We start from the raw sequence: 12,601 nt of genomic DNA on the forward strand, positions 1-12,601 counted from the left end.
TGAATCCAACGATACATTAAAAGCATTGTACACCGTGATCAAGTGGGATTTATCCCAGGGATGCAAGGATTTTTCAATACCCGCAAATCAATCAGTGTGATACACCACATTAACACACTGAAGAATAAAAAACATCTGATCCTCTCAATAGATGTAGAAAAAGCATTGACAAAATCCAACACCCATTTCTGATAAAAACCCTCGAGAAAGTGGGCATAGAGGGAACCTATCTCAACATAATAAAGGCCATATAGGACAAACCCAGAGTTAACATCATTCTCAATGGTGAAAAGATGAAAGAATTCCCACTAAGATCAGGAACAAGACAAAGATATCTACTCTCACCCTACTATTCAGCATAGTTTTGGAAGTCCTAGCCATGGCAGAGCAGAAAAAGAAATAAAAGGAGTCCAAATTTGACAGCAGGAAGTACAACTACCACTATTTGCAGATGACATGATACTATACTTAGAGAATCCTAAAAATGCTACCAGAAAACTGCTAGAGCTCATCAATGAATTTGGCAAAGTCACAGGATACAAAACTAATACACAGAAATTATGGAAACAATCCCATTTACCACTGCATCAAAAAGAACAAAATACTTAGGAATAAACCTACCTAAAGAGACAAAAGATCTGTACTCTAAAAACTCTAAGACTCTGATGAAAGAAATCAAAGATGACACTAACGGATGGAAAGACATACCACACTCTTGGATTGTAAGAATCAATATTATCACAAAGACTATACTACCTAAGGCAATCTACAGATTCAATGCAATCCCTATCAAATTACCAATGGCATTTTTCACAGAACTTGAACAAAATATTTTAAAGTTTGTTTGAAGCACAAAAGACCCAGAAGAGCCAAAGCCATCCTGAGAAAGAAAAATGGAGCTGGAAGCATCAGGCTCTCTGACTTCAGACTATACAACAAAGCTACATCATCAAAACTATATGGTACTGGCACAAAGAAGAAAGATAGATCAGTGGAACAGGATAGAAAGCCCAGAATTAAACCCACACACCTACAGTCAACTAATCCATGACAAAGGAGTCAAGAAAATACAATGGAGAAAAGACAGTCCCTTCAATTAATTGGTGCTGGGAAAACTGGACAGCTACATGTAAAAGAATGAAATTAGAACACTTCCAAACCCCATAAACAAAAATAAACTCAAAATGGATTAAAAACCTAAATATAAGACCAGATACTATGAAACTCTTAGAGTAAAACATCGGCCAAACACTCTCTGACATAAACCACAGCAATATCTTCTCAGATCCACCTCCTAGAGTAATGACAATAAAAACAAAAATAAACAAATGGGACTTCATTAAACTTAAATGTTTCTGTACAGCAAAGGAAACCCTAAACAAAACAAGAAGACAACCCACAGAATGGGAGAAAATATTTGCAAATGAATCGACTGACAAGGGATTAATCTCCAAAATTTATAAACACCTTCTGCAGCTCAATACAAAAAAAAAAAAAAAAAAAAAAAAAAACAACCCCATAGAAAAATGAGCAGAAGATCTAAACAGACAATTCTTCAAAGAAGACATACGGATGGCCAAAAAACACATGAAAAGATGTTCAACATCACTCACTATTAGAAAAATGCAAATCAAAACCACCATGAGGTACCACCTTACACTGGCCAGAATGGCCATCATCAAAAAGTCTACAAACAATAAATGCTGGAGAGGGTGTGGAGAAAAGGGAACCCTATCACACTGTTGGTGGGAATGTAAATAGATGCAACCACTGTGGAAAACAGTATGGAGATGCCTCAGAAAACTAAAAATAGAACTACCATTTGATCCAGCAATCCCACTCTGGGGCATCTATCCAGAGAAAACCATGACTCAAAAAGATATATGCACTCCAGTGTTCACTGCAGCACTATACACAATAGCCAAGACATGGAAAAAACATAAATGTCTGTCGACAGAGGAGTGGATAAAGATGTGGTACATATACACAATGAATATTACTCAACCATTAAAATGAACAAAATACCAGCATTTTTAGCAACATGGATGGGCCTAGAAATTACCATGCTAAGTGAAGTCAGTCAGTCAGTGAGACACCAATATCAAATGCTATCAGTTACATGTGGAATCTAAAAAAAAAGGACACAATGAACTTCTTTGCAGAACAAATACTGACTCACAGACTTTGAAAAACTTATGATTTCCAAATGAGACAGTTGTGGGGTGGGGGGGACACGCTGGGGGTTTGGCATGGAAATGCTATAAAACTTAGTTGTGATGATTGTTGTACAACTATAAATGTAACTAAGGAATAAAAAAATACTATAGAAATAAAATAAAAAATAACACCTCTGGCAAGGATGGGCAAACTAGGTGCGCAATACTCTGTTAGTGGGAGTGTAAACTGGTACAACCATTTGGACAGCTTGTCAGTCTCTACTGAAGGTGAAATATGACCTAGCAATTTCACTTCTAGGTATATACCAAAGAGAAATGCATGCACACATATTCTAAGATCATGCACAAGAATGTTCACAGCTGCAGTATTAAGAGCAAAAAACCAGTAACCATCTAAATGCCCATCAACAGTGGACTGAGTGTGTAAATTGTGGTACATCCCTACAATGGACTGTTACACAGTATAGAATCCATGAATTATTAGAGGTTAACAACATGGACAAATCTTCTAAATGAAGGCTGAACAAAAGTAGATAGACTTCCAAAGAACACATGCTATGATTCCACCTATTTAAAAGTGAAAAGTGAGCATAATGAAGCTAGTGTTAGATGTCAGAAGTATTGCCTTCGGAGAGGAAGCAGAGATGGGGAAGGGGCATGAGGAAGGTTCTATAGTATTGGCAATGATCTTTCTGAACATGTATTATGGTATCCCATCTGTTAACAGTGATGGTTCATTTATTAGCATAATTGGTGTACTTTTCTGATGTGTCAATTAAAAATTAAGTGTAAATAAGGGTTTTTTTTTATTGTGAGGCCTAATATATGTTCAGTTTTGTGATCCATATTGAATCATGGGCCCTTCAGTTTTCAGAGGAAAAATTCAATTTACCATATCACATAATTTGGAGAATCACTGATTATAAGATGAAGTACTATTTTATATGATCAGAGAGAGGAGAGCGAGGGAAAGGAAAGGGAGAGAGAGACATTGCTAAATAAATTATGACTCTAAACAATGAAACCTTTAAATGTCTTTTGCACCTTCACTGAATCATCAGCTTTTAATTGCAAGGTATCTAAAGAATGGTCTCAATGACTTGAAATGTTTCTGTATTTTCTTGCCTCCTAAAATTATTCCATTTACTATTAAAGAGTCTACGTGTTAGGAAACCTAGAAAACATTTAGATACGCTCCATGATTTTACAGATGGAGATAATGAAACCCAAAGAGGCTAACTTGCCTTAAAAGGCTGCATGAGACAAAGAAGAGGCTTGATTCTAGATTGTGAAACTGTGTCAATCACAGGACAAAATGTTATTACAGAAGAAATTTGATCAAAGATTTAGCTTGGAGAAAATTTCCCCAGGGATCAATTTCACTTTGTGAAGATGAACAATCTGTCAACTTCATTTAAGTCTGCTCTAAAACACACTAGTAAAAATACTAAACTCCATGAGCAAAACCTCAATAAATAGTGCAATAATTTTGCAAAGGTTCATAGATAAAAAAAATCATAGACAATGGTTTGAACAGTCACTTGAAAAGGCAAAAGCTACTAAAGGAATGATGAAGATAACTATCTTTGGAGAATAAAAGGAAACCATTTGAGAAGGCTGAATTAGTCCTTGATTTGTGTATGAATTTTTAAGAGAGGGAGCCATATTCCAGCACTCAGAAGTTCAAAGAAAGATGCACACTTGACTCATCTTTGTAAAGGAAATGATTGAATATAGACATTTCCAGAAAGAGAGCACTGGGTGTACCCCAGAACCAAAAAATAAGTAGCAATGTATTTACATTCTTTTATACTTTATGAAATTATTCCATCATACCATTCTACTTGATCCTTACTGAAAAACCTGTAAATTTTCAGTGATATTATCCTTGCATAAAAGAAGAAACTGTTGCTCATGATATGTTAAATGATCTGTGAGTCATAATGTTCATGACAGATATAGGACTTGAACTCAGATGTCCTGATTTCACACTGTACATATTTCCAGCTCACCTCTGGGTATATACTAGGACTCAATACTACGAATCTACTTGCCAACATCTCTGAAAGTTACTACTACAAACTTCTGAGAAGATGGAGAATTCATTGCTTTAACTTTATAAACTATAAAAATGTTATTTCCAAGACGATTTTCTATAAACCTTACCTTCACATCAAAGGAAGGCTTGAAGAGTTTGTCCTTGGAGAGGAATTTTGATGGTGTATCCAGGTGTAATGAGGGCTCCTTCTGAAGTGGCTGTCCTACCGCAGGGGAGACTGAAGCCTGTCCGGAGTGCTGTGAAATCACAGCGCGAAAAGCTTTGCTCTGAAAGCGATTCATATCTAGAGGTGTAATGGCTGTTTTTCTTTGAGTTTCCAGCTGTTTGACAGGATGCTCTGGAGTATTTGGATTTAGATTCACCCCGTTTGTTGTTCCAGCTTCCAAACTTTGTTCTAGAGATTTAAAATGAAAAGAAGTGATTTTTTTTTTTTATCTTGTTGGTTTTCCTGTGAATTCTCAAGTATACTTCAAACCACAAAGTTATATATATACACCTACTTTCCAAGAAACAAACCACATGATATATTAAAATATATATTTAGTTAGACAAGCACATCAAGAAGAAATTAATGAAATTAGATTTCCCATTTCATCTTATAACTTAAAGATATTCTCAATAAACCTCATATAATTTGCTCTAATTTATATAAATAAACATCTTTTTTTTTGGTCTTTTGTCCTTTTAGGGCTGCACCCATGGCATATGGAGGTTCCCAGGCTAGGGGTCCAATCAGAGCTGTTGCTGTCAGCCTACACCAGAACCGCAGACATGCCAGATCCGAGCCACATCTGCGACCTACACCACAGCTCATGGCTATGCCGGATCCTTAACCCACTGAGCAAGGCCAGAGATCGAACCCACAACCTCATGGTTCCTAGTCGGATTCGTTTCCACTGCACCACGATGGGAACTCCAATAAACATCTTCCTTAATCAATGGCAGAGTAAAAAGAATATCCCAATTACATGTACTCAGACTTAACAACTACTGTCAAGTTTTTGAAAAGTCCTTAATAAGTAATGCCTCTGAAAGCTATTCCCAAGCTTCCCTGAACCTGCCTAGGGATGCCATCATTTATTTACAAGAGGGCCTACTGTGTCCACCCACCTTGCCTCCTACCTTCTTTCAACGTTTAATAAAAAGGCTTATTAGATGGCTGCTCCATGCCAGGCCCAATGCTAATAGAAATATAAGATGCATAAGACATCCATATACTCCCTGCCTTTTCAGAGTTTATAGTTGAGTAGGGAACCATGGAAATAAACTAGAAAGATAACACTGAGATAAGAGCTATAAAGAAACAGGGTGCAAGAAAAAGGCCACACCTGGTGAGTCAATGAAGGCTTTCCAGGGAAAGTGACATCCAAGCTGAGAACTGAAAGAAGAACGGGTAAGCACGAGATGGGCAAGAGTAAACATGGAAAAGTCCAAAGATGGGGAAGAGAGAGCACTTTAACATCAGTGTGAGGAACAGAAGGGACAGTAAATGGGATCCAAGCTCGCATCTTTAGACTTCAAATACTGAGACCCTAGAATGCTCCTATATTGTTTTGTATCCTCTAGTTTCCAGATAGTGACTACACTTGATAGTATAGATGGAAATTAAATATTTGTGCTATGAACACAATTTATTTTGCCTACACACCCCCTAATAATGAATACCCAACAGTGGCTCACATGAAAAGGAAAAATTAATGACCTTCCCTAAAAACAAGATTTAGCACATTCATATCCCCAAAACCATTACATTGTAAAACTTCATATAAAAAACAAAGTAAAGCATTAACCTTCTTTAGGTGGATTTTCAATCAGAAAACAGCTTTCATTTGCTCTCTTTCCCATTCTAGCAGTCTCCAACAGCCAAGCTATAGTGACTGCTGGTAAATTCCATTTCTTGGCAGCTTCATATTTAGATCCACCTGGTTCTTTCAGTACAAGATGTGTACTGGCAAACATGCCTTTTTTGGCATTGGATTTGCGAACGAAGTATTCTTGAACACTGAAAGATACATTTAAATAAAAGCAAATGGTCATATTCACAATTAGTCAGCAAAGTCAGAATAAAGTGTCTAATACAATGGAAGAGTTCTAAGTGTAAGAAAATACTCACAGATTAACTAGAAAAATGATCTGTTTAGTCATTACCCACCCACTTTATCTTTCCTCCCAAAAGAGGTAAGGAACAATTAGGGGAGCAAAGGAAGTATAAGAATGACACATTTTATCTTTTAGCCTACTACAACTGCTCTAAGCATTTTCACTATCTCATTCGATCCTCTCAACATTAGTGAAATACCAATAGTTTACAAATAATTGCAAAGAGATAACCTGGAAATACAGGGAAATTAAATGCCTTGCTCAAGACCACAGAATATTAAAGGGAGCATGGGGGCAGAAACAGAAGTCCATGACTTGAAATACAAACAGAATTGTCATTTCGGACCTCTGGATTTTCGGTCCTAGCTCCCCACTTTTAAGATTTTTTAATTTTTATCTTATTTTTGTCTTTTTAGGGCCACACCCACAGCTATGGAGGTTCTCAGGCTAGGGGTCCAATCAGAGCTGTAGCCACTGGCCTACGCCACAACAAAAGCAACATGGGATCCAAGTCATGTCTGCAACCTCCACCAAAGCTCACAGCAAGGCCGCATCCTTAACCCACTGAGCAGGGCGAGGGATTGAACCTGTGTCCTCGAGGGTCCTAGTCGGGATTGTTAACCACTGAGCCATGATGGGAACTCTGTAATTTTTTTAAATCTCTCACGCTTTTCCTAGTACTTTTATGGATTGATTTTTCATATTTAACCCACTGATCAATTAATTTGGTACTTATTTTCGTATGCAATATGGCTCCAACTTTACTGAATCATATTATTAAATAAACCACCAATCACTTCTTTACTAAGCTGAAACATCATTTTTATCATATATTAATTTCCTGTTTGTGGTCTGTTTGTAGACTTTCTGCTACTTATAGACACACTATTATTCAGTGAGGTTTACAAAATATATTTAAATAACTATTCTACTCCAGAATTTTATGACCTTTCTGCTTGCTAATTTTTTCTTATGAATTTAAGAATTACTTTGTTTGTTGCCCTCCCTAAAAAATTCCTTCAGCTTTTTTATTAAGATAGTAAATTTATACATTAAAATAATGGAATTATCACAGCCTTGTAAATTAACTATACTTTAATAAAACTTAAAAGGCACACATACAATGCAAATAAAACTAAAATAACAATAATAATAAAGAAGGGGATAAGAGAAACTTCTTTGTAATGTTTAGTCTTCCTGTCCAAGAATAGGTACATTTTTCCTACTATTCAAGTCTTACTTTGCTCCCATCAATAGCATCTTACAAGTTTCTGTAATTCTTACAAGTTTCACTTTCAACTTTTTAAAAAATTGAAGTATAGTTGACATATAATATCATATTAGTTTCAGTGTACAACATAGTGCTTCAACATGTAAATACATTACAAATGATCAACACCATAAATCTAGTAGCCATCTGTCACCACAAAAAGCTAGTACAATATTACTATTTTCCTTATGCTGAGTATTAACTTCCTATGACTTTTTTTTTTTTTTTTTTTTTTTTGTCTTTTTGCCATTTCTTAGGCCGCTCCTGCAGCATATGAAGGTTCCCAGGATAGGGGTAAAATTGGAGCTGTTGCTGCCGGCGTACGCCAGAGCCACAGCAAGGAGGGATCCGAGCTGCGTCTGTGACCTACACCACAGTTCACAGCAATGCCAGATCCTTAACCCACTGAGCAAGGCCAGGGATCAAACCCGCAACCTCACGGTTCCTAGTCGGATTCGTTAACCACTGAGCCACAACGGGAACTCCAACATCCCTACCACTTTTTAATTTTATAACTGAAATTTTGTACCTCTTAATCCCCCTTCAGCTATTTTGCCCTCCCCCCTGCCCCCACCACTTCTTTCTTTGTTCTCTATATCCATGAGCTTATTTTGGTTTTATTCTGTTTAGTTTTTTTTTTTTTTTTTTAAGACTCCACATCATGTTGCTAGGTACTATTTCTTACTACAGACTTTGTAAGAGACCTTGTTTTCATTACCTTTTCTAACTGGTTGTATATATATGAAGGTCAGGGACTTCTGCATATTAATTTTCTATATAGCCACTTTGCTGAATTTTTCTGTGAGCACTGCTTTAGTTGTACCCCACAGAGTCTGTTGCCATATTTTTGTTACTGTTATTCTAGATTTTCTGCAATTTCAGTTTTTTCCAAAAGCTTATTGCTTAGTATAGTTCAGACACAGAACACAGCAAAAGGGAAATATACAATGTAATTAATTATCATAAAATGAAAACCCTTATATCCAAATCCACGTCAGAAGATAGAATCTTACCAGTCACTTCAGAACCTCTCCAACATGCCTCTTCTCAGTTACAATCCCTCTTCCCTTTCCCTTCCTTTTTAATAGTAGCCCTATTTAGATATTTATGGTAATCATTTCCTTACTTTTCTTTAGTTTTAATCAGAGTGTTTTCCTTAAATACTACATTTAATTTTTTATGTCTCTTAGCTTGTAGGTTCCCTCTTCTTTCCCTGCCATCTTAATACATAGTTGTTGAAAACACCAGATTTATAATGTAGTTATCTCAGAATCTGGATTTTGCTGATCTTATTGCTATGCTGTAGTTAATCAAGTTATTATCCTGTCTGTATTTCCTATAAATCAGTAGTTAAATCTAAAGGCTTCAACAGATTGAGGTTTTGTTATTTCGGTAAGACTACTTTAAGGTGGTAGTGTTTTCTTCATCGGAAAGCATATATTGTCCAGTTTTCTCTCTATTATGTGATTAGCTGTTGATTTTCAATGACTAGATTCTTTATTCATTAGGAATCACAATCCTATCACTCCTTTTTTACTCATTTGTTGGGATACCTCTATAAAGTGAAATTCCATCTTATCTATTATTGTGGTACTCTGACACGGACTGCATAGGAAAGGAAGGATAAATGCTTGATCCTTTCTCTACTTATCAGCTTTCAAAATAATAGGTTGGTTTCCTAGCAACTTTCAAATGTGACCAATTAGCTTAGTTTGTTTGATGCCCTTATGAAGTTATGATTTAAACATTATTTGATGTGTCTGGATTCATTGCCATTATTATCTCTCATGATACTTAACTCTTCTTGTCCTTGGTTAGTGGATGTCCTTTTGTTACAACCCTCCCTTGTAGTCTGATAATATACTTGCTATCTGATCTGACAAAATGTTGCAGATTCACTAATATCCTTTCTGCCCTAGACCTGGAAGTGATCATTCCTTTAAGCTTTAGTTTTTTAGTGGGAATTGGTATTTTAGGTTCACGATGTAGGCACGGGGATTCTAGTTTTCTTGCACTGTGATTATAGAGAATATGGTCTCCACTCTTTCTACTTTAGAGAATTTACTGAAGTTTCCTTTGTGGCCAATTTCTTTACGAGTGTTCCATGTGCACCTGAAACAGTACAGTCACTGTTTCACGGTAGACAGCAAACTGTAACTAAGTCTGTATCCTTCCTTATTTTCTCTTTGACCTGTTACAAAGGAAAGCTGGTCTCGATGTGTTTCTGCTGATTCCTCCTTGTATTTCCTATTGTTTTTGTTTTATGAATGGTAGTCATGCTCTTTTTGGTATATATTTTTAAGCTTCAGTAAAAAAATACCTTTTATTCTTTTTTATTTACTCTTTTCTTCTAATGCCCTTTGATTTGAATCCAAATTGTGTGACATTAAAATTGCAATCTCCAGAGTTCCCATCGTGGCGCAGTGGTTAACGAATCCAACTAGGAACCATGAGGTTGGGGGTTCGATCCCTGCCCTTGCTCAGTGGGTTAACGATCCGGCGTTGCCGTGAGCTGTGGTGTAGGTTGCAGATGCGGCTCGGATCCCGCGTTGCTGTGGCTCTGGCGTAGGCTGGTGGCTACAGCTCCGATTCAACCCCTAGCCTGGGAACCTCCATATGCCGCGGGAGCGGCCCAAAGAAATAGCAAAAAGACAATAAATAAATAAATAAATAAATAAAATAAAATTGCAATCTCCTCCTTCCTTTCTATTTGCACTTACTTGACATATCTTTGCCCATCCCCCAACCCCACCAAATGTTTTGAATCACTTTGGTTTAGATGTGTCTCTTGTTTAAAAGGATTTTATATCTAATTTAAGAGAACGTTCCCTTTAATGGAAAGGTTTAGTTCATTTATATGTATTTAGTAAGTTCCCATCGTGGCTCAGTGGTAACAAACCCGACTAGTATCCATGAGGACACGGGTTCGATCCCTGGCCCTGCTCAGTGGGTTAAGGATCTGGTATTGCCATGAGCTGTGGTGTAGGTCACAGATGCAGCTCAGATCTGGCATTGCCATGCTTAGGCCATCAGCTACACCTCTGATTTGAACCCTAGCCAGGGAAGTTCCATATGTCACAGACGTGGCCTTGATAAAGACCAAAAAAAAAAAAAAAAATCCATTTATATTTATTTATAGAACAGTTTTCTACCTCTTTTTCAAACAGCCACCATCAAATGTTAACTTAGGGGTTGGGCTAATCTGGATTTTGGAACTTTTAAATTCATTTTATTCCTCCCTGAGTATTCAGTATTCCACTTAACATCTGCACTACAGAGAAACGATGAATATATACTCAAAAAGAATAAATCATCCATCTGACATATGGAAGGGAATAATGCTTACACAAGCAATATTCAATAATTGCTCATGTATCAGCTTTAAATATTCCCTTTCCTGGCAGGTAAGCATTAATGCCTACAGACTTAACATCTGCCAGGAATCCATCAAATAGCCCTCTCCCTCTCCCACTGTGAGCCATCGCATAGATATACAACATACTCCCCATAAGAATTATAAAGATGCCCTGCCAAATTCTAATTTGAATGCTGTTCAATAGGTCAAAACAAATCCAAAGTACTCCAAGACAGCAGGTGCACTAAAAATACTACTTACCTTGCTCCAAGGCGATTTGCTAAAAATGTCAATGAATCTTTTTCAGCTCCTGCACACTGGCTGAATGAAATAACACAATCCTCTAAAGGAGTCATTCCTGCCATTACTGGGACTGGCGTGAAGAGAGGATTTGACTTTGGATCAATTAAAGTCTGATAGTCTATACAAGTTACCTTTTAAAAACAAAAGAAACAATAATATCAACCTGAAATAAGCAACCAGTGTTAACCACATATGCATATGGAGTTCCTGTCATGGCTCAGTGGTTAATGAATCTGATTAGTATCCATGAGGACATAGGTTCAATCTCTGGCCTTGCTCAGTGGGTTAAGGATCTGGCGTTGCCGTGGCTGTGGTGTAGGCTGGTAGCTACAGCTCTCATTCTACCCCTAGCCTGGGAACCTCCAGCCAAGGGAACAGCCCTAAAAAGATAAAAGAAAAAAAAACGAAAATGAAAACAAAAACGAAATGTGCATATGCTCATTCTCAATATATTTAAAATTATAATATTTGAAGAAATACATACATGTCAATCTATTATATATTAAAATCAGATTTATTATTGAAATTATTGAATGTTGCTTTAATTTCTTCCAATATGTTCGTTTAAAATTTTTTCTCTTAATTCTCAGAAAATGAAATTATCAGTGATAAGCCAATAATATGGAATAATACAAATAATACGTGCCATGCTTTGTTTGTGAAATAGGGAAACTGAAATAATATGAGATGATCTGGACTAACTCCCTAATTAAGAACATTGCTGGTGTGGCCCCCCAATACAATAACCTCTATTCTACTAGGCTTAGGACCAAGAAGCTTGCATATTTTATTATTTATAATTTCCTCTGCTAAAAGCAAAATTCAGACAGTGCACAAATACAAATACCAACTTACCAAAACTGAACTAAGAAGTAAACATTAATGCTCTTAGCATTCAGATATCCCTCAGCACTACATTTCAACTGCTGCAGTGTTTTCTTACCAGCCACGTATTTGTAACAACTTCTCCCACAGTTGCCTGTACTTCACACCCCAGCAGAGGAACCACAGCATAATCAGCAACAATTCTGCTCTGAAGGGAGACAATTTTTCCAGCATTTTCTCTTATGATAGTTGCAATATTAGACTCGTTTTCATTACTAAAACCCAGAATAAGGAAACTCTTTTGGTTAAATAAACCTTCTTCAGTAACTGTAGAAGCATCAGGGAGGCAGTGACTGACAGAAGACTGGTTCTCTTCTTGCAGAGAAATATGACTAGACTCATTAAGGGGCTCAACATGAGTAGAATCATTAAAGGGCCCAACTTCAGACTTCGCAGCTTCAACTGGAATAGAAAAAGAAATGTTTGCTAACAGATAATTGATCTTATAAAGA

General features: G+C 36.7%; 1 protein-coding gene across 6 annotated transcripts in view; it reads right to left on the bottom strand.

Moving 5' to 3' along the window:
- Nucleotides 1–12,601, bottom strand: part of TOPBP1 (topoisomerase (DNA) II binding protein 1) — a 78,127-nt gene that overhangs the window by 45,918 nt on the left and 19,608 nt on the right. For all 6 annotated transcript variants that reach the window (XM_021069465.1, XM_021069468.1, XM_021069467.1 and 3 more), the window contains 4 exons: nucleotides 12,208–12,551; nucleotides 11,223–11,395; nucleotides 6,027–6,238; nucleotides 4,344–4,630 (listed from right to left, as the gene is read on the bottom strand). In XM_021069465.1, coding sequence (XP_020925124.1) covers nucleotides 4,344–4,630; nucleotides 6,027–6,238; nucleotides 11,223–11,395; nucleotides 12,208–12,551 — 1,016 coding nt within the window. The remainder of the gene's footprint in view (nucleotides 1–4,343; nucleotides 4,631–6,026; nucleotides 6,239–11,222; nucleotides 11,396–12,207; nucleotides 12,552–12,601) is intronic.

Source organism: Sus scrofa, chromosome 13 (assembly GCF_000003025.6).
Source record: "Sus scrofa isolate TJ Tabasco breed Duroc chromosome 13, Sscrofa11.1, whole genome shotgun sequence".
Taxonomy (NCBI): domain Eukaryota; kingdom Metazoa; phylum Chordata; class Mammalia; order Artiodactyla; family Suidae; genus Sus; species Sus scrofa.